The following is a 22,677-nucleotide window of genomic DNA, read 5'->3' as shown; positions in this document are numbered from 1 at the left end:
GGAAACGCCATCTTTCACCTTAATCATTTGTCTAACACAGGCGATCAGCTATTTTAGATACATATTAAATTATCCCAGTCATATTATTGGTTAATGTGAATGTTAGTTTTGGTGGGCGGGGGGTTTAAAAATATTTTAGCCGCACATGGAGGACGGGAGGAGGCTGATACAGAAAGTTTGAGAAGCAGGAGCTGGATCTACAGAAAGAAACGACGGTGTAGTGAACAAGGTCAGTAGTAGGCTTCATTTATGAATATTCAGTTTTAACATAGACAGTTAGACTTTAACAGTTTTAACTTTTGATTGACGTTACACAAACTTTTCCATAGCGGATGTTTTCTGGAAAGTTTCGCAACGCGTCATCGTGGTTTTATCAATGTGCCTTTCTTGTAACGAATATTTGCTGGTCTTTCTCCAATAATAAAAAAGCAAAGTATAATTTAGCCTAACGTTTAGTGTGAACTTGTGTAGAAACAAACATTTGGCCACCGACAGTGAGATAACAGTCTGAGGGTCTGCGCTATTTTGAGCCTGGCAGCTATGTTGGACCCACAGCTTCATGCTGAACTAATGGCACAGAACAGGTGGACAAGGCTGCATGCTGCAAAAACACACCAAAGCTGTTTATGCAGGCTGGTATGGGAACATAATGTATTGTAGTGAACATGATTCAGGCTAATGTGTCATTGCTCAAACGTTTCCAGTGCAAGAAAACCAGTGGTAACTGTATCTCCTTTCCACTTTAAAGCTGCTATATGTTATGGTATTTTATTTTTAATAAAATAACAGACAATAACACCACTATGAGAGTAAATCTTCCCATATACACTGTTTCACAAGTACAGTAAATCAGTCAGGCTCACATTAGTACATATTAATTGATTCAAGGAGTATGCACAACCACTGTTGATATTAATCTAAGAACATATTCTCATTGGATGTGATTTAAAGATTATATACAGCAGAGCTAAAAGAGAAAAAACAAACAAACAAATAATTACACAAAAGGAGAACAAACATTGTTTATAAAAACCTGCAGGTATGGGGGTGAGAGAAGACAGACAAGACCCAATTTATATTGGCAAACCATATGGAAAGTATTGACTGGATCTAAAAAATGATTTAAGGCCTTTTTGAGCTGTTGTAAAGATGAGTTATAAAAAATTGTGGCCGGCAAATTCCAGATTTTGGACCCTCAGTAGATTGTACTAAACTGGGATTGGGAAGTTCGGGAATGAGGGGCTCTAAACTGACCAGAGCTACGTGTGGGATACGTATGAAATTGGTAATGAAAAACAAACATGTCATGGAAAGAGAGGAGAAGGGTTCTTTTTTAAAAACTATAGAAAAATAAAGTGATCTGGAAGGGATTCACTTGATAAACATTGAGGACAATGAGTTTAAGAAACACAGGCCCGAACGTCTTTGATAAACACAAGTTATTATTCTGAGAGCTTGTTTCTGTAGACAGTAAATAGTTTCATGTTCAGTCCAATAAGTACTTGCTCAAGCTGTCTTACAAATAATTATCTAATAATTGTAATATATCTAATTGTAATAATTAATAAATGTATGGAAAAAATGTTGAATGATATAACATACTGGCTACCTCAGTGTTTATCAAGCGATGAATTTTGCCCAGTATACCAATACTCTTGGCCATTTTTGTTGTTATGGCTCTGATGGTATGGCTCTCAGTTTTGGGTAAAATGTTTGCTGTGTGTTTTGAATGGCAAAATAATAAAATCCATGCCTTTTCATATCTCTACCCTTTTGTTCTCTTTATATTTTTTTCCCTGATTTCTCTGCAGTGCAAAGATGAAGCCGGCTGTAATAGCTCTGTTGTGTCTGTCCCTTCTTTTGGTTGATGTTCGTTTTTCGTGGGCCAAGAAAAAAGGAGGGTTCGGTGGGAAATTAAATATCTTTAAGACGACCCCCAAAAAAGACAAAGTGGACACAAAGTCTAAGAGTGGAGTCCTTAAACAACCTAAACAAACTGAACAAGTCAACCAAGGAGGCTACCCACAGCAGCCAAGCCGACCAGGAAGTTACCCTAACCAAGGGGGTTACCCTAACCAAGGGGGTTACCCTAACCAAGGGGGTTACCCTAATCAAGGAGGATACCCAAATCAAAGGGGTTACCCTAACCCAGGGGGCCACCCTAACCAAGGAGGCTACCCTCAGCAACCAAACCGACCAGGGAGTTACCCAAACCAAGGGGGTTACCCTAACCAAGGCGGTTATCCTAATCAAGGAGGATACCCGAATCAGGGTGGTTACCCTAACCAAGGAGGTTACCCTTACCAAGGAGGTTACCCTAACCCAGGAGGCCACCCTCAGCAACCAGGCAGACCAGGGGGTTACCCTTATCAAGGTGGCTACCCTAACCAAGGAGGCTACCCTCAGCAACCAGGCAGACCGGGTGGTTACCCTAACCAAGGAGGCTACCCCCAGCAGCCAGGATACCCAGTTGGGGGCTATCCCGCTGGCAGTTACCCAGCACAGGGCTACCCATATGGAGGAGGTTATGGCAGTTACGGTGGTCATGGCGGATATGGTGGTTATGGAAGTTATCCAGGTGGATACATGAACTACAACCCAAACAACAAAATCCTGAGTCCTCACGATGGTGGCAGCTTTGGATATGGGGGCCATGGTGCTGGGGGCGGCTCTCCCTTTTCACACTCAGTACAGGCAATGGGCATATATCCCTCTGATAAATCCAGAGGATTTGGACGTAGCGCTGTAATGGCAGCAGCTGGAGGGGCTGTGGCGGGGATGGCCCTGGGTTATGGACTAGGAAGATTCCCCCGCCCTCCCTTCCACTTCCACAACCCCCAAGAGGAGTATTACTACAACCACTACATGTACAAAAGATATGGTACCAAGTCTACTGATACCAATGACTACAGCAGAGACTATACGTACAGCAAACCTCCTGAGACTTATGATAGCTACATGGACTCCTGCATGAAGAGAACAGACCTTCTGCCTTCAGAGAATCGAAAAAGCAAACCAGCTGCAGCTACTACAACTACAAGTACAACTACCACAACTACTTCTGTAACTAACGCACCTACTTCTGTAAGTAATGCAACTACTTTTGTAACCAACATAACTACTTCTGTAACCAACACAACTACTGCTGCCCCAGACTCTGGCATTGGCAGAAACACAACAAAGAGCAACAACACTGCAGCAGAAAACCCAACTACTGCACCTTCATCTTCACACCCTCTAAATGAGTCTGAAGCCAATCCAGAGCCTCCAGCTTCCCTCGCTCTCCTAAAAGCTGCTACTGATGATGATGATGATGATGATACAGTCAGCATTGTGGAGATCGGCTACCCCGCACTGATTGAGCAGATGAAGGCCAGGATATGTGTAGAGCGGTACATGGTCTACTCTGAAAAATACTTAAAGAAAAAGACGGAGCCAAGCATCATCGCTGGGGTGCAGGGACTGCAGATGGGCTTGCAAGGGCTTTTAGCTGTGATCACCAGCACTACAGTGATGCTACTCAACAGCAACATGTTAATACTGCTGTGCTGAGGCCTTCTTTAAAATTTAAAATGAGGGACAAAAAAAGAAAAAAGTGTACAACAAACAATGTGTTAAATATATCAACTACATATCTTGAAACATATCTTGATGAGGTTTTGGGTTTTGTAGCTGTAGACTCATTCTTGTTTTATTTATTCAAGCCAACTGTGTAGTGTCTAACACAAGTGACTGAGGGGATTAGTTTGCACCCTGGAGCTGTTACAGGCTCTGCCATGGTGATGATCTGTGTAAATAAACAGCTCTGCAATGATAGCTCTGTGAATACAATGGCGTTATCACAAAGGGTGCTGATGTTGGAGGCGAGCTGAATATTATATTTAATGAAAAAAATGTAATGAATATTAGAATATTTATATTATTGGTGCTTTAGACAATAGAGGGGTTTCACATTGTAAGCATTAGGGTAGTAAAAACAATTATATGAAAATAGCATATTACAAAAACTACTATGAGTATATGTAACATTATTAGTGGCTTCTTTGGTCTGATATATGAACTGAATTAAGTTTTCCTACTGTCATGTCAGCTTTTTATTTGATAGAAACAGATGGTTATGGGGGTCACAGAATAATTCATCACAGAAAGTTTTTAATGTTGTTTTTTTAGTGTACTTTGAATGACCAGCAGGTGGCGTCAGCTGTATTTCAGACTTAACTGCACTGCGTTTTCTGTTCTGTCTCTTAAAAGCAGCCACAGCCTTTCAGAGCTCAGTTACCTACATTAAAATGCTTTGAACTCACTGCTTTTATGACTAAAACAATACCACCAATGGCTCAAGCAAATGAGAGCATTTGAGCTGAACAGCAAATGACTAAAATGCATACACTCTACATTAAGTTTGTGAATCTCCTTTCACAAATTACATTAAAAAATGTATGTAACTGGCTTTTTATGTACTCAGAGGCTTGTAAGCTATGATGAACTGTAACCCTTTTTTCCTCTCTCTCTCTCTCTCTCTCCCCTAAGGTTTACTGCAATCTGATTTATTTAACAGGCCATAATGCAAGAATTGGAGTTTTTGTAATCTAGGTTACGAATAAAATTAAATAAATACAAAAAAAAAAAAAGAGAGAAAATTTGAAAATCCATCTAACTTTCAGTAAAGTTTAAAATACTTTCCCCTTGAAGAACTAAGTTTTTGGGGCTATTCCAATTAGTTTCTAATTATTATTACTTTTTTTTTTTTTTTATAAAACTGGAACTAACTCATCTGGTATGACTACAGATAGTAGCCAACATGTGACCTAAAATATAATTTTCAAATGTGTCAACAAAGCTGAAGTACTCAAACTACCCATCTTGTACTTAAAACTTAGGCAGATAATATGACTAAATGTATAATTTATTGACTGCATACATACCATACTATTAATGTCTTTTAGTTGTAAAGTATTCAGTTCTTTTTTTAAATAAAAGTGGCCATGCCACAATACCAAAATTACTTCAAGTACACATAGTACAGAATGTACCCTTTCAGATATTGGCTGATCAGCATACTGTTCATTAATATGCAAATGGCTAGCTGTTTAATATTTAATCAGAATCCTATATTGTCTGTATATAGGATTCTATAATATTGTATACTATTCTAAAAGATCGCATGTTTTGAGTGACCTATCTGCACGTTTTGTTTTCAAAATAATGAAAACTATGTCCTGAAATGTATAGAATAAACGGATTAAATGGTCAAGTTAAGTATTTCATAATTATAACTGAATACAGTACTTAATTAACTGTACTTTTATTGATTTGATTTCCACCTCTGAAACCATGCATTCATTTTACCTACACGTGAATCCGCACACTGTTCATTTAGGTGTGGTGATTTTCCGTGAGGTTGACATCATCAGAGGGTTAAGGATGCTCGGAGATGAGTCAATTCAGACCCCGCCCCCTCTCTGTTTCTATGCGACCCACATCCCTCGTGCCACACTACGTCATTTGATATTATCCATTGCACAACATAAAGATCCCAACTCACGCGCAAAATCGACCCGCGACACTGGAGGGAAATAGCACGTGAAACAGCATCCAAACAGTCATCACTCAAGGTAAGACCAGTCCCTTATTTAAGGTAACCGCACCCTCTGTATTTTAATACTGGTTTAGGAAATAAAACTATGTTTCACGCGACCATTTCTGAATAAAAACGTATTTCGACGCTTTATTTACAGTGTTCAGCTTAGTTAAAGTTCACATTTAGGCTGCTGGCGCCATCTTTTAATGAATAAAGGGCAGTGGCCATATTAAACCACTGTCAAAACAAGGGCAGTAATAATGTCTGTCTACAGTCTGTATTCATAAATCTGTCTGCTTTGTTTTGAGCTTTCTTGTGACATTCTCCGGAGCACATGATTTGTTGTTGTATTAACAAGCATCATGTCCATCCTAAAACCTGGACATGTTGTTATTGTGTCCTGCCGCTGCCACACCTGTTTTCTCCTGATGTACCGAGTTTGGCTTCAGAGAGAGAAAAGTCATCCTTTTCATTTATGAGAAATCGATTTTTTTTGAACGAATAAACTTTAATTAGAAAGCAGATCGATTAATCATTGCATTTGCCAAAGAAAATGCCGACTTTGTCTCGGGTTTATGACTTCTGTATCCCATTGTTGATGTAATGTGAGAGATCAACATAAAACAGCAGTGAGGAGAGACAGAAACCACTCATCCAGTTTTTCTTGTCTTTTATCACAGTGAATGTTTACAACACTGTAAACAACTCACTAAGATCAGAGGCTACATCAAACGTTTAACAACAGCTTGCTCCCACTGGATAACAGCAAACAGACAATAAGAGCCAATATAAACTCAGTATTGGTGTTTGGATCAGGCCTCTGGTGGACTGACACCAGTTACACCATGTTCTTAACTGGTCACATCATTCAAGGATAGTTAGCATCCCCTTGATGATGAGCCAAAAAACTCTGATTTATATGCAAAACTGCTTTATTTAGTGTTTTTGCCATTTTAAATCACCTGTCCATTTAGTTTTTAGAGAGAGGGAGATCTGTGCGGATAATTCAGCTCCCAGTAAAAACCTCCAAAGAACTAAACACTGAGGGAATTCTAACCAGCGGTTCACACTTGACACCTGGGACAAGTTTCATGCTGCAGTCTGCAATGCTCACCTTCAAATCCACTAAATCCTATGCACTGCTCCTTTAATGATCAAACTAAACTATTCTGGGAGTATGCGTATGCTCATGAACGTTCACGTGAACTCTATAGATAATCTGTTCTACATCTAAAGACAAAGCGAAACAATTACATTTTTGAATATCGACTAATAAGCTGTTGAAATGTTACAAATAAACTCTTTGTAGGTGGATTAACCAAATAAAGTGTTACTATGTTATGTAATTTAAATATTTTTCTCATCACAATATCAGTTGATAATAGAAAGAATCATTTTAGATTCGAAATATCTTGACACTGATGTTAAAATCATATAAACATCTAATATGGTTATACATAAGTGATTCTTATTGATTTGTAACATTTCCCTACAATAGCCTAATACATATATTAAAGTTATTTCCATAAACAGTATTGCAAAACATCTAGACGGTAGACAGATTTATATAATGTTATGTTAGCCTTTATCATAAAACCACAAATTGTTATAGTTAAGTATACAGATGCGTAAAAAAAAAAATACTGTTTTCCCACCAACAAGGGTCACTTATCCATACTAATAAGAAAACATCTCTGTTATTTTAGCGACTGAAAGAAATATTAAGTGTGGATGCTTTGCAACAGTGTCACAAATGACTGAAAATGAGCACCACTGTTGAGTCACCTGCAGTAAAATTAGGACGGCAGTGCACTGTGCTATTTCAAGCCAAACTGGAAACCTAAGATGTTGAGAGACTGTCACTAAAATTAAGAGATTAAATGGTATTTTGCTTCTGCTGTTTGAGTTGAAAGAGGTTGCTCCAATGTTCCCAGTACGCTCAGGTCAATGAAACTAGTGTTAGGTTCATGTTCTCGTGTACGTCAAAGTTGCAATAAGTGCAACTCAAGGATTTTACTGCTTCCAAAGAGAAGGACAGCTGGCAATAAATGAAACAAGACTATTTTAGGATAAAATTATAAAACTAAAGTACTGATATTTTGGACGACATGCTATAGTATGACTTTTTTATGCTATTTTGGATGACATGCTATAATATTATTATTTCACTTTTTCCTCAGCACCTTAATGTTCCTTTTCTCTCCTCAACCCTCACGACAGGGCGAAGATGAAATTAAATTCATTAGCAGTGCTGTGTCTGGCACTTCTTTTGTGTCATACTCATTTTTCATTGGCTAAGAAAGGAGGAGGCGGCGGCTTTGGGAGAAGCTCAGGCGGCTCAAAGAAAACCTCCACGTCCAGCCGAGGCAGCACCAGCTGGAATTCAGTCAGCAGAAATAATCAGGGCTCCAGCTCTCAGGGGGGATACCCCAGACAGCCTGATCAGAGAGGCCACCAACCGCAACCAGACAGACCAGGGCGGCACCCGAATCAAGGAGGCTACCCAAACCAAGGGGGTTACCCTAATCACGGAGGATACCCTCAGCAACCAGGCAGATCTGGCTATCCAGGAGGTTACCCCCAGCAGCCAGGTGGAGGCAACCGTTACCAGTATCCAGCACCGGGCTCACCATACGGAGGAGGTTATGGTGGTCATGGTGATTTCGGCGGTCAGGGTAGTTATGGTGGTTTTCCTGGTGGATACATCAACCACAACCCAAACAACAAAGTCCTGAGCCCTCGCTATGGTGGCAGCTTTGGATATGGGGGCCATGGTTACGGCGGCTCTCCATTTTCCCGATCAGTTCAAGGTATGGGCATGTATCCCTCTGATAAATCCAGAGGGTTTGGACGCAGCGCAGTAATGGCAGCAGCTGGAGGGGCTGTGGGCGGGATGGCTGTGGGCTACGGACTAGGTAGATTCCCACGTCCTCCCTTCCACTTCCGCAACCCCCAAGAGGAGCATCACTACAACCACTACATGTACAAGAGATATGGTACCAAATCCACCGATACTAATGACTACAGCAGAGACTATACGTACATCGCAGTCCCTCAAACCTATGATAACTACATGGACTCCTGCATGAAAAGAACAGACCTTCTGCCTAAGCCAAAAAACAAAGCACCTGCCAAACCTGCAGCACCTGCCACACGTACAACAACTGTGGTCGTCTCAGCTCCAGACACCAACACAAGTAGTGACACAACAGAGAACAACAGCACTGCCGCAGATAACTCCTCAACCTCTGCACCTTCAGCTCCCCGCAGTCTAAATCCACCTGTAGCCACTGCTGGGCCTGCAGCTTTACGGGCTGACAGCAGTGCGGAAGACGATGATACGGTCAACATCGTGGAGATCGGCTACCCGGCACTGATTGAGCAGATGAAGGCCAGGATATGTGTAGAGCGGTACATGGCCTTCTCTTCAGACTACTTGAAGAGGGTGGACAGTGGGGTGCGGGGACTGGAGATGGGTTCACAAGGGCTTTTAGCCGTGCTCACTGGTACTATACTGATGCTACTGAATAGCAACATGCTAATGCTGCTGCACTGAGGCCTTAACTATCATTGAAAGTCAGGGAGAAAGTGTTAAACCTCTATAACTCTGCTGCACCAGTCACTGGCTCCTGTGTTTGAGCTTCATGTTACTCAAATTAATTGAAACTAATTTTAAATTCAATTGGAGATCCCAAACTTTCCAAAGCTATTTCAAGCAACATGAGAAATTGTGAATTTCCACCAAAATGCTGGTGAATAATATACACAAAGGCGCCATCTATGGGTGGGGCATTGGGTTTTTACCACACCAAAGTTAAAGATAGACCCCTTCCCAAATCCTGCAACACCACTGATAATATTTGGAAGCCAAATGCAGTGTTCTGAGCAGTAGCATAGCCAGAAATATTAATTTAGGCGGGCCTAAGTTCAAGTGATATGCAGATCAACCTGAAGCAGTTTTTACTCTTTATTTTCAGGTGTCATTTAAGCACAGTGATACGGTAAGGACCCAGGCACTTCTATGGAGGGATTCCTACACTGAATTAATACTGCACATATAAACACAAACATGTCTAGTCAGTTCAGTGTTGCTACAAATAAGATATAAGCAGAATAAAATATTTTTTCACAGACAAATTTAGGTGCGTATCCGCAAACTCCACAGGTAGGCCAAACAAGTAATTAATAATGACTTAAAATTAACTAGTGCCCACGCGCCCCGTTTATGAATGATGCAAAGGTGTCTAACATCAAACCTGAACAGTTTTGGTGTGAGCCAAACCTGTACAAGTCCAAATTTATTGAAAAGATATGGATGAAATAATTTTCAAAATTCACGATATCTTTATCTAACAAAAAAAAAATCAGCTTTAAGCTGTATTAAAACTAAAATTAACCCTTAAAAAAAAGAAAAAGAAAACAGCAATATTTTCAGTCCGGTCTCTAAGTTTATTACTCTCGCTGTGCACAAAGGAAAGACGGGACTGTCTCATACCAATACATCACAGAGCCAGCTGCTTTTCAAATTAAAGAATGGATAAATTGTTCAATCGGCCCATGAGCATAGTTGCCCTTTAGTAAAAAACAAGAGCTCAACTGTGCAGCTTATTAATAGGATAAAATGAGACATTATATTAAGATTTTTCAGTTTGCTGTAAACTTATATTTCTTAGGATTTGGCTGAGTGTGCCATCGTTAGATTAAGGAGATACAGACACATCGAGACACACCTGCTGCTGTCAGGACATTTTTACATTAATCCATTAAATAACGTGACGCTTGTATCAACAATTCACATACAAGTAGGCTTATTTTACACATGATATAAGCAACTTATATATATATATAGATAGATACATAGATAGGTAGGTAGGTAGGTAGGTGGATAGTCCCTTGAAGTGGCTGATATTTTACATTGGTTTGGTTTTACTTTAGTTCCACAAAAATGTTAACAAGTTGGTTTGTTCTAAAAATCAGTAAAATTCTTAAATGTTTTGGTAGTTTTAATCTCTGAAACCATTGATTTTCACAATAATCTTAGATTTTATGAACATTTCACCAACTTTTTGGTGGAAATTCAAAATTTTCCAGCTTTGGAAAGTTTGGGGGCCAGGGGCCAGTGACTGGTCCAGCAGAGCTTAAGAAGTTAAGGGAGAAGAGGGAGAATGAGTAGGGAAGGAGAAACCTGCTGTCTCTTTTTATTGTGTGCTCGACTGGCACCACACAGCTGGTACACATACTGTGTTGTATTTTTGAAAAATGTAATTAAGGATAAGAGGGGAAACAGTTAGACTAGAGGGCCTGTGAATCCCACAAAGTGCACTTCCGGTTTCCTCTTCTGAAAGAAAAATAGTCCATTAATGGTACTCTAATAAAGGATGTGGCCCATTAACTTCCATTTAAATTTGAGTGAACATGGTCTGTAGCCCTCAGAGATACAAAAACTTTTTTATTGTTTGACTGCAGAACCATCTCTGAACACAAGCAATCGAAAACCCAGTGAATGCTTTCAAGGGAATCTCAGACAAAAACAAAATCTTTAAGGAAGCTGGGTCTCTTTATGTTGCTGGAAACGCGTTGCGATTAACAGCATCTTGTGTTCCAGATTTGCAGTAACAGATATTTGCTTTTTTAAGTGTAATATGATTACCTTCAGGGACATTGATTTTGGAGGACTATTTCATTCAAGGATAAGAGTTGGGAAATAGTGACCTTAAACTTAAATTAATACTGGACTTTAACTTGTCTAATATTGCATTAGCCTCCTCTGAGCTGAGTCTGTGCTTCAGACTCAAACATTTTACACTATGAGCATGATGAGTATTTTTAATGGATCATATATACTTATTTCTTCGTAGCTTAAAACAAATGGACTTCTATCATATAAGGTCTGTTGAAATAAAGAATCTCAAACCAAAAAGACTGATAACTATATCTGTCAGTCCTTACTGCTTTTGGATTAACAGACTTTCTTAACAAACAAACAATAGTATGCATGCAGGTATCATAGCACTCGTTAAAGTACCGACTTTCGAATCAATGTAAAACAAAGTGCACTTTTCCTGAATACGTATGTATGTTGCTTTAACCTTTTTCCACTCATACTATCCTTGCCTTGTGCAGCGTGTGCATATTTTCAGATTTTTATTTTATTTTTTAAGTTTACATACACGCGCCTTTTTTCTCTCTTCAGTGTTTTGCTTCCCTCTTCTGTCTCGGGGTAGCTTGTGATTACAGAAGTGCACTTAAAGTGTAAACACCTCCTGATGTACTAATTCACCTCTAAATCCTGCTGAATGTAATCTTGTATTAAAAGTCGAATGTATGTTTGCTAAGCCCGTATATATAGATACATACAGAACAGTACATTAAGGTTTATGTAATATGATTTTTTGAATCATAGAAGTTGATTACTTTAAAAAGGTGCTCTCTGGAGTTTTTGCAAACAGCTTCAATTTAAAAATTTCTATACAAAACATATTTTCCAACACAATTCATAACTTGTAATTCAGTTGGTCATAACTTGTAGACGCAGTTATTATGTGCGCATGTAGGACACTTTGTTACCAACTGCAGTCTAAGCTGTTGTGAGCTGTGATTCACAGGTTAAATGAAAACAATGCAAGCTTCATGTTGGATCAAAATCCTTTCTAACGTCAGCTCTGTCACTCAAGGATAAAGCTCATTCATAATCACCTATTCGCTCTTAATCTCTCCATTTATTTACAGCCTCCTGCCAGTGGTGGAAGAATATTTAGATCCATTACTTAACCAACAGTTCACCCACAAAATGACCATTTGTATATATCAGTTAGTCATGCCGTGTTACCTTGAATTTATGAAGAAAACCTTGTTATTCTCGCATGTCTCCACTAATTCATTTTCACTAAAAAACTTTTAAAAGTGAACTGAAAGTGGAACATGATGCTCTCTTCAAAGCTTAACTTCAAATAGTGCAGTTTTTCTACTTTTCCATGGAGGCAAGTGAAAAAAACAACATTCACGGTAACATGCAGTGATAATTGATTTACAAGTTGTCATTTTGTTGGTGAAGTTTAAAAATACTAATTCCACACTGTGAAAATACTCCACCACAAGTAAAAGTAATGCTTTCAGATCCTTCAGGGAAAGTATGCAAGTATGTAGAAAAAGTCAGGGTTTTATTTTTATTTATGATGGAGATACAAGGTTTTCACTGGAGAGGAGGGGTATGAAAATTTGTAATCTGAAAGTAATTAAAGCTGTCAGATAAATGTAGTGGAGTTAAAATTACAATGTTTGCCAATGAAATGTAGTGGAGTAGAAGTATAAAGCAGCATAAAATGGAAATACTAGAAAATTTGTACTTGAGTAAATGTACTTATAGTCCACCATGAGCACTAAAACAGAGCATTTCACATTTCAGTGACAATCACTAAACTACAATACGACTCTATTTGTTTGACTGTAGAACAATCTGATCATAAACTCCACTGTGTACCTGTAATGTGTTGTTATGTCTGTCTCATGTGATCTTGTGTCCGGCCTTGAATGTATGTGAAAATACACGTGTACTGCTATAAAGACATGTATGCCTCTTTCTGTGTTGGACCGCGTGTACTGTGCTGCTGGAGCGTCTAATACTGAGCTTCATCAAGTAAACTTATAAACGTCACTGATGTGCATTTGTGGATATTTCATTTATTTTAGAATTGGGTGTGGAAGGAGTTTTGATGACATTTTGACTGAAAATGAGCATTATATTGTAGAGATCTTTAGATTAGATAACACATTTGAATAAACAGGGTGAATTGAACTAAAACAATTAAACGTCTGATAATGCAAATTATAATATTGAGATAACAAGAATTTGACAAATTCTGAGACTTCCATCTGAATTTTTAAGTTAAGAAACAATGGGTTACTGGAAACTCAGACTGTTGTCTGTTTTTTATTCGCTCTTTGGTTTCTTTGACTTTGTACTTAAATGCATTAAGAGGCTGTTTATCAGAGAGGGAAGGCTCTGTGAATATAGCTTGCGTTCAGGTCGTCACCATGTCCTTATCCTGTCAGATTTTGTTCAGATTATATGTTAAATAATAATCTAAACCTCTTAAATACTCTAAATTCAAAGGGAATACAATGCATGTTGGTCAGTTACTAATTCGATGCTGGCTGCTGACAGTCTGGCACCTGCATGTTTTTATTTCCTACAGCCCTGATCTCAACTGAGCGCTGTGGACGAAAACGCCCAGAAATGTCCAGAACACAGAAAATACAGGCAGAAGGCAAATACAGGGGAGTCTCTGCAGAACAACACACTGCCACACGCTTCAGATGGATCATAATGACAACTGAGAGAGATTACTTCTGTATGAGACTATAAACTGTTCGAGGAAAATCCTGCAGAATATATCTTTAAAAATAACAAATTAATACCCTTTCTTCACATAAATGAATGAAAGGCCTACTTTACATAATTACAATAAATTTTTACAGCCCTTAAAATAGAGAAAGTCTTGCGACACCCTGTGAAGCTTTGGTGACCCCTACTGGGGGTCATGACCCTCAGGTTGGGTACCAGTTCTGCACAGAGAAAAGCAAACATGAGCTCTGGTGTGATCTGATCAGCTGTGATCTCACAGAGCAGAGAAAGCGATACACGTCTGCCACAGGCTGAGTCATGCAGCGCCGCAGCCCCCCCGAGGGTTTCCATATGTTGATTAAATAACAGGCTTAATGGAACTGAAAGCCTGTATTTTATAACACAGTGAAGGTGTTGAAGGAAATTTAATTACTGGACTCAAGTTTTCCTGCTGCATGTTGCCTGCTCCAAGAGGGTCATATAGTTTACAGCTGTGTCTTCTAGTCCGGATGGTAAAGTACGAGAATATACTGAACCAACCAGTGCATTTTATTTGAATAAAACTGCTTGTATAGAAAATGTATTTGGAAAAAAAATAAACCAGTTAAAATGTCATTTGAGTAAACTGCATGATGTATTGACAGGCTATATACGTGTGATTATTACAATACTGCTGAAAAATTAAAGATCACCTTTTTACGACAAAAAGAAAACAACAGCAGCATCACGCCACCAAACTCTAATGTCCAAACAAACAACAAATTCAGTTTCTATAGAAACACTATGCAGCCGGTGCATACAGCAATTAATTCATTATACAACCACCCATCTCAGTTTAACCAAAAATAACCAGAACAAAAGACAAATTCAAACAGTTTAACAAAAAGATCTGACAATAAATAACAACTGGACACCATGGCTGGTGCAACAATAATTAACCCTTTTAAAACCGAGATGTAACTAACGTTTCATGTGCTGTGTTCAGTATTTTTTTTTTTATATATTTTTTTCTTTTTAAGTATTTTGAACCTTTGAACCCAGAGCCAGTTGGCTTGTTTCCTTTTAAAAACATAGGAAATGCTACTTTTCAAGAAGTGTTTGACAAACTGGTAGAAATTAGTAGATTACAAAAACATTTTTTAGAGAAAATTATCTGAAAAACTATTTAGAATTATCTTAATTATATATTTAAAAATATTTTACAGAATTAGTATTACATTACATTACATTTTTATTTTTTCTAAGTATATTTCTTGTATTTTTCTAATATTTTTTGTTACTTTTTGAGATATTTCTTCCTTGTTAGCTCATTGCCTTTTTCCCATGTTATTGAAGGAAATCAAACTCAGGTTTCAAAAGGGTTAATAAGTTATGAAAAATCAATTAATCTGGCACTACTTATCGAATCTGCAGAAGAATAAAAATTTAAAAAAATCACCAAAGCCGAACAGCACAGATGTGTAAACAATATTGACTGCAGCCAGAAACACACATACAGCAGAGAGAGCAGGCAGTGTGTGTATGTGTGTGTGTGTGTGTCCCCTGTACAGACACAAACACTGGTCACAAACACTCTGTGTGTGTGTGTGTTTGATTTGGGTAACACAGTCTTTGTTGACTCATTGCAGTTCAGTGGGTGTGTTTGTACTCACCTGAGTATTTGTCTTGTGGCATGAAATCCTCCTCAGTCGGCTCCAGGTTAAACTTCTCTAATCGTTTATTCTAAAAACGTAGTGAGTCCACTCTCTGCACCAGTGTAACCAGTCCACTCTCTGTCCCAGTGTAACCAGTCCACTCAGCCTCTCTGTCCCAGTGCAGAACGAGGCTCTGCAGTCACATCAGAGATAAACAGTCACAAACAGACATTTCCTCACAGTCCTCACTGAAAGTAAGAGTTCCTCAGTGAACACAGAAATCACCTGTAGAGCCAAAATGCAGCTGCTGCATCATCACAGGTGTGTTTGATTCGTCACTCAGCTGCCAGCCAGGCGGTGCCTCAAACCACTGATTAATGAAAAAAACGTGTGTAAGATTTCGGGGGATTTAGTGGCATCTAGTAGTGAGGAGTGCAGGTTGTAACCAGCAGAAACTTCTCTTCCTTCAGTGTTCATTTTTCACAAGGTTTTTATCCTGAGCTAAATTATCTGCAGAAGTCTCCTCCTCTCCAAAACAAACGGAGTCTGGAATTAAAACCAAAACACTGAACAAAGCAGTTTCCTGAAAAAACAAAAAAAAACCCACATCTCCAGGAAGAACTTTGTGTACCTGAGGGCCGTGCCAGCTCTTCCTTGTGTTTCAGGTCTGAGATTGTAAAGCTTGTGAAGCTTGATTTATTAAACACAAACTGCCCCAAAACACTGTTGGATGGTCAAACAGATTTTACGATGAGCAGTTTCCCCACATTTTTCCTCCGAAACCTGTTTTCTATTATTGATTTACTGACGTGTCCTGACAAAGTAACATATTTCATGGAAAACAATAACAGAACAGAACAACTGAAACACTGCACAATTAACCCAAAAATGAACACAATGACTGCAGGAAGTTTGGGTAAAACGAGAGATCTGCATGAATTTTGAGTCAGGTATTTTCTGTGCATAATAGATAAACGCTGACGATTCTCTGTCTGTATTATGGTTTTTAATTTTTACTTTATTTCTTTTTAAGAGGATTTTTTTTATTGGACAAATTCAGTGTTTTCTCAGCCATTTTTCTATTTGCTCTTTGGTTCCTTTAACTCTGTACTTAAAAAAATGGTGTAGAAATATGGCAGTGTGCCATATTTAATGGTTATTTATGGGCATGTTCCCCCACAGCACTCATCTGAGATCTCCATAAACACGGACTCGCTCCCTATGAAGATATAAATTGCTCATGTTAGGTAACAAAATCACAACAGTTCTTATTCTCAGGTGAATATACACTAAAGAGAACATATTTATGATATTATATTTGTATACTAGTGCCAATACACCCCCCGGAAACCCTACACATGGAGCTTTAAGGCAATTTCACCCTTTTTCTAAAACAAAAAAAATTAGGCCAGTGTACTATAATGCTAATCATCCCCCATAATGACTTGATCATTAATTTTATGGCTTTGTTGTAAATTTTTTTGTATTGTTCACTAACTGTAAGCAGGTGCGGACACAGTCTGACACCACCTGATTTTATTTCAAACTTCCAAAAATAAATAAATAAATAAAATTGAGGATTTTAAAAAATATAAGAAAACAAACAAATAAAGAATACCCAGGGAAAAAAAACGTAAACAACATCACTATTTCGTATCTTAAAAGGAGTAGGAAGAAGTGACGTCCTACCCCTTTTTAAAGAAAATGTGCAGTCAATAAACTCAGTACTCAACATACATATCTTTATTTATTTATATATATTTTATTTATATTTATATTGACAACAACAGTTTTCCTGAAATGCGATCCATCAATCAACGCGTCACGGTCTCTCATTTCTGTAAACAATAAAACTCAACACAAATGTTTGTTCTAGATTCTTTTTTTATTAATATAACAATATTAAACATGAAAGCAAATGTTGGTTTTTTTTAAACATAAAAGTCTACAAAATGGCATAAAACGTGCTTGATTAGGTAAAGTATAGTACATTTACAGGCGTAAACATTTTAATACTCACTTAAATATGCACAGCAAACAGAATATGAAACAGATTGAAAAAACTGTCTAAAATATTGAACTGAAAATGAAGTATACTAGGAAATGGCATTATCTTATGAAGTAGCTGCTCTTAAACTTTGGTCCTCACATGACTTGTTGAGGTAGACGTCACCTACGTCCAGTCTACTCCTAATGAATCTTCACAGATTCTGTAAGGAGAAATCATACTTGATCAAAAACAATCTTAAAATGTATAAAAAAAAGACTTTAAATGGGAGAAATGGGAGCGAGGAAAACATTTTAGTCAAACTATCTCTGACATATTTCTACAGGAAGTGGTTTGTTCATCAGAAGATGTGCAGATTGAAGTACGTCACACTGAGGTGCTGTAGAGGTCAAAGGGGTCAAATTCCTCCTCCTGTCCTCATGGAGGGTCACTGAAGTGTAAACAAATTGGCAGCAGCTTTTCAGTATTCAAGGATCATATTAGACTTTAAACCGGAGATAGTACCGCTTTCTGTTTTTATTCAGGGTTTGTTTGGTCCCATGTGTGGTTTTTGGGATGGCGGCTCGGCCTCCAGCTCTACATGACTGCCACCAGGTGGCCCATTAGCAGGGACATCAGGGAGCCGATGACCACGATGATGCTGTTGTAGATGGGACCGCTGGATGCTCCGGTGTAGTACTCCATATCTCCAGAGCCCTCTGGCTCGTAGCCGGACCTGGGGCCAAAGCCACCTCCACCTCCAAATCGTGGGTAGCCGTAGCCCCCTCCATATCCTCCGTACCCTCCTCCGTACCCTCCATAGCCTCCACCATAGCCTCCATATCCTCCACCGTACCCAGGGCGGCTCAGGGCAGACCCTAGCATTGCTCCGCCTATGGCACCCGCTGCAGCTGCCCCGGCTACTTTCCCCGCACTGGGGCCGCTGCTCTGGGCCGGTCTGTAGCCCCCGCCGCGGCTGTAACCTCCACCTCGGCCAAAACCACCACCTCCAAAACCGCGGCCACCACCGCCACGCCGGGCCTCAGAGCTGGGCAGAAGTGTGGCGAGGAGCAGCAGGCAGAGGAAGGCTGTGAGGGGGAGCTTCTGCAGGCCAGACATGATTTCTGATCCTGTAAAATAAGATACATAAAGATATTAGGAGGAAAGAATTTGCTACTTTTTTATTTGTTTAAGTTTTATGCACCAACATCCTCAGCTGGTTCTGGGCTGTTCAGATCTTGGCAGTGATGGAGGAAGTATTTATATCTTTTATTTTAATAAAAGTAACAAAAGCGCTTTAATAAATGTAGCAATACTAAAGTACATCAGTGCTGTATGTTATGAGTAATAAGCACTTTTCATGCTTAAGCACTGAGAGTCTCCCACAGTTTGTAAATGAAGAGAATTACAAGATACAAGCAGCATTAAAATAGATGCAGAAGGTAGAAAACAATAACAACTGTAAAATGGTTATTTAAAAAATAAAAACAAATACAGAAATATACATAAAAATACACATAAAGATGCTTATAAAGGCCATTCTGTAGACATTTAACCTTTTAAATACTACCTAACATTTCAGATTTTTTATTGCAACAATACTATTACAATTGATATTTTAATTTGTTTATTTATTTTTAATAAATAAAAGCAAATAATAATAACAATAATAATGATAATAATAATAAATCACCACAAAATGGTGAAGATAAATAACAACTATTGTGTACGTCAACATTAATACACAGTGACTCCAGACATTTGTCCTTGTAAACTTTTTAAATATTATTTAACTTTACTAGTAAGTAAACTACTAAGTCCTGGCGTTCAAAATTTCAAAAGAAAAAAAAGTATTGTTAGAAAATTATATTTAAGGAATCAAACGTAAAAGTATTATTTATGCAAAATTGCAATTTAAGAGTGCAACATTATTATTTTAATATAATATAATACAATACAATATAATATTATGTATATAATATTATATAATAATATGCAGCATTTGAAATGTTATATGTGGTTGAGTTGGAGCTATTTTTCTATTTTTCTTTTTAAGTGTTGCATAAAATCTTGAGTGAGTGTACCTGGTTTAACAGACTGATGAGATGTTCTCATGTCAGCTAAAGTCCTGCTGCCTGTTATTTTTACGTGGCTGATAAATTAGGAGCAGACAGATCATGTCTCTTAATCCAGCTTTGAGAAAACACATCTTACACAAGCAGCGTCACTGCGACACCAGTTAACGCTGCAGCTGACCTGGGATCAGATAGCTTCCATAATCTCTAACGCCCTTTAAGATCTACTGAAAGAAATTTAATCTGGATCTGTGAACAAGACCTGCTGCGTTAATGATCAGGGCACCAAATGACGGCTGTTTGTCAGCATTAAATAAATTAATATTTTGTGTATCACAATACCTTAGACTACTTAAGAAAAAACATTTATGCATAACTCTGGCAGCCATATGTATACAATACAAGACACTTACAATTTACAGTATAAGTAGGCCTATAAATTATAAATATCCTTTAAAAATATAACATATTAATAGCACTGTCTTAACTGTACCATAATTGGTCCAATTATTCAACCGTGGAATATTCTTCCCGTTCCTGTATATTTACCATATGTTGTATATTTTATATATTCTTATTCCCACTTGTTTATATTGTGTATATACATTGTGGCATCATACACATATTTTATATTTACATATTATTATTATTATACTTTACATATGAGTTAAAACATTGCATTGCAGTATAAGGGACATATTTTTAAAATATTTTTTACATTCAATAAATAATACATATTCCACTATTTCATTATATTTTATAATATTTATATTTTAAAATATGTTACATGTAGCATATTGCACACATTTTATTTTTTATATTTTTATATACTCCCTACTTACAACTTATTTCTTCTTTTCTAATATTCTATGCTTTACATCAAAGTGACTGTACCAAAATAAAGTACTGTATTTAAGTATAATTTTGAGGTACTGGTACTTAACTTGAGTGGTTTCATTTCATGCGACTTTATTCTTAAAAACACTACATTAATTTAACAGATATATCCTCAAGCTACTTTTCAGCCAGCGGTACAAATATGTAAACGTGTAAAATATGCCTTTCATTATTTCAAAGTACTCAAAAGTATATGAAGCACTTCAGTTGGCTCCATTTTGACCTGCTCTGACACCAAAGAGCCACGGACATATTAATACATCAATAATAAGAGTCCAATACTGTAACAGTGTAACTGACAGCAGCTATTCTGCATCACCATGAATGCATTGACTTTTTATACTCAGAGTAGATTTTAATGCAAATTAATTTTTAATGCAGGACTTTAATTTGTGGTGGATTTTTTTTTAGAGTGTGGTTCTTAAGTAAATAGTTTGGATTCTTCTTCCACAGCAGGACATCATTTCCTCTGCCGTCAACAAACAGTACGAGGTCTAATCTGTGTCCTCTTAAAAGATGAGTTGAGCTATAATTAAACCGGGTCACTTAGTTTGAGAATAATCCAGTGACTCTCAGATTAGAGGAGCACTGACTCTCAAAGAAGATAAAAACATTTCATTATGAATCTGGAGCACTCTGATGTGTTTATCGGCGAATCATTGTCACATTTTAAATCACTTAATCTGTTTTAAAAAGCCTTTTATTGATTTTAGCAAACTGCTTATTTTTTTATTTGTCTTATCTGATTATTATTATTGTTATTATCTTATATTGTCATTAGGTATTGTTGTCTTTTTTTTTTGTATTTCTCAATCAACTTTGTTTATTTGCCTACCACATAAAGCACTTTGTAACTTTGTTTTGAAAAGCGCTTTATAAAAAAAAGATTATTATTATTATTATTACCATCATTATCATTATGTGGTTTCTAGATATTGACTCTAGTTTGTGCAGCAGAAAACAGCTAAAACTGCAAAAGAAATTCATTCACAAAATAGGGGAGGAAAGGGGGGATAGTTACTTCCTTTTTTTTTCTTTGCTCCTGGAATTGAGGTATTGAGTATTAGAAAACAAAAAAGCTGTTTATCTTTTTTAAAATGTTTTAATTTTTTTGTCTGTTTATTTGTCTGTTTTTGTTGTTTGTTCTTTGACATTTAAGCTCTAAATTATGTTGTTTTTCTGCTGTGCTTTTGTCCTTTGCCTTATGTGTTGTACATTTCCTCTTACTTTACCTTAATCTTACACATTAAAGCCAGCAGTATAGTGTAACATTAGCTACCAAAAGCTTAAAATCTTCCACATCATTCATACATTACTGGTATTCAACATTTAAAGCAGTGCAGTGTCGTCTTTTCAACATCCAGCGTTCACATCTGCAATTATGCTCTAAATACACACTGATATCATTCAGGGTTTTTCTACATGTGCTGTTATCTGATGTTTAGTACATGTTCATTTTGTCAATTAAAAGAAATACATCTTTTTAGAAGTGCAATATTTCCTGTTGAGATGTAGTATGTATGACAATGTATGACAAAATTGTGCTTTACTGTTGTCATTGAGTAAATGTACTCAGCACTGAAAACATTTTTCAAACCTGCTGAAGTCGACAGTAAAATCTTCACACCAGATTATATTAAATAAGAAGCAATAAGAATAAAAAAAGTCTCACCTGTTGAGTTGCTGTTTTCGGTGGAAACAGATGACGTTCCTCTCCTGACAGTGAAAAACACGCAGCGTTTGTTTGCAGCTCAGACTCCTCTGACAGTAAGAAGTATGTTTCGGGGCCGGCCTGTTATCCTCCAGACAATCTCTATCAGGTGGAGTGGCTCACTGCGTCTCACACCTGCTCATTGGCTGCAGTAAGCTGCTGCAACACTGACATCACACATAAATACCTGTGTGTGTGTGTGTGGGTGTGCATTTGTGTGTCTAATTTTGTCACAATTATTTAACCAGAGCACTTAACGAACTCTCCCGAAGCTTCGACTTATGTTATAGCTCCTCTGTTACCAGATTTAAACATTATTACGTAACATGTGGGACTTTTTTTACCCACTGACCTGAACCACACTGAAGGAGATTATATATATATATATATATATATATATATATATATATATATATATATATATATATATATATATGTACATGTATAT

General features: G+C 37.5%; 3 protein-coding genes across 3 annotated transcripts; 2 read left to right on the top strand and 1 right to left on the bottom strand.

Annotated features, from left to right (window-relative positions):
* LOC121944625 (protein pygopus-like) lies at positions 1–5,251 on the top strand. The gene is made up of 2 exons (XM_042488480.1): positions 1–229; positions 1,812–5,251. Exon 2 carries the CDS (start codon positions 1,819–1,821, stop codon positions 3,550–3,552), a length of 1,734 nt encoding a protein of 577 aa, XP_042344414.1. The 5' UTR covers positions 1–229; positions 1,812–1,818; the 3' UTR covers positions 3,553–5,251.
* Positions 5,252–7,808: 2,557 nt separating this feature from the next.
* LOC121944148 (calcium-binding protein P-like) lies at positions 7,809–10,066 on the top strand. The gene has a single exon (XM_042487849.1). The coding sequence runs from the start codon at positions 7,809–7,811 to the stop codon at positions 9,135–9,137; it is 1,329 nt and encodes a 442-aa protein (XP_042343783.1). The 3' UTR covers positions 9,138–10,066.
* Positions 10,067–17,489: 7,423 nt separating this feature from the next.
* On the bottom strand, positions 17,490–22,554 carry sprn2 (shadow of prion protein 2). Its single transcript, XM_042488827.1, has 2 exons — positions 22,191–22,554; positions 17,490–18,676 (listed from the first exon to the last, which is right to left on the bottom strand). The coding sequence occupies exon 2, from the start codon at positions 18,663–18,665 to the stop codon at positions 18,144–18,146; it is 522 nt and encodes a 173-aa protein (XP_042344761.1). The 5' UTR covers positions 18,666–18,676; positions 22,191–22,554; the 3' UTR covers positions 17,490–18,143.
* Positions 22,555–22,677: the final 123 nt, after the last annotated feature.

Source organism: Plectropomus leopardus, chromosome 6 (assembly GCF_008729295.1).
Source record: "Plectropomus leopardus isolate mb chromosome 6, YSFRI_Pleo_2.0, whole genome shotgun sequence".
Lineage (NCBI taxonomy): Eukaryota > Metazoa > Chordata > Actinopteri > Perciformes > Serranidae > Plectropomus > Plectropomus leopardus.
This window is presented reverse-complemented; position numbering and strand designations above follow the sequence as displayed.

What these genes read in the sequence shown, in the direction of transcription:
- sprn2 (XM_042488827.1), bottom strand. Translation starts at nt 18,665, where the DNA reads ATGTCTGGCCTGCAGAAGCTCCCCCTCACAGCCTTCCTCTGCCTGCTG.
- LOC121944148 (XM_042487849.1), top strand. Translation starts at nt 7,809, where the DNA reads ATGAAATTAAATTCATTAGCAGTGCTGTGTCTGGCACTTCTTTTGTGT.
- LOC121944625 (XM_042488480.1), top strand. Translation starts at nt 1,819, where the DNA reads ATGAAGCCGGCTGTAATAGCTCTGTTGTGTCTGTCCCTTCTTTTGGTT.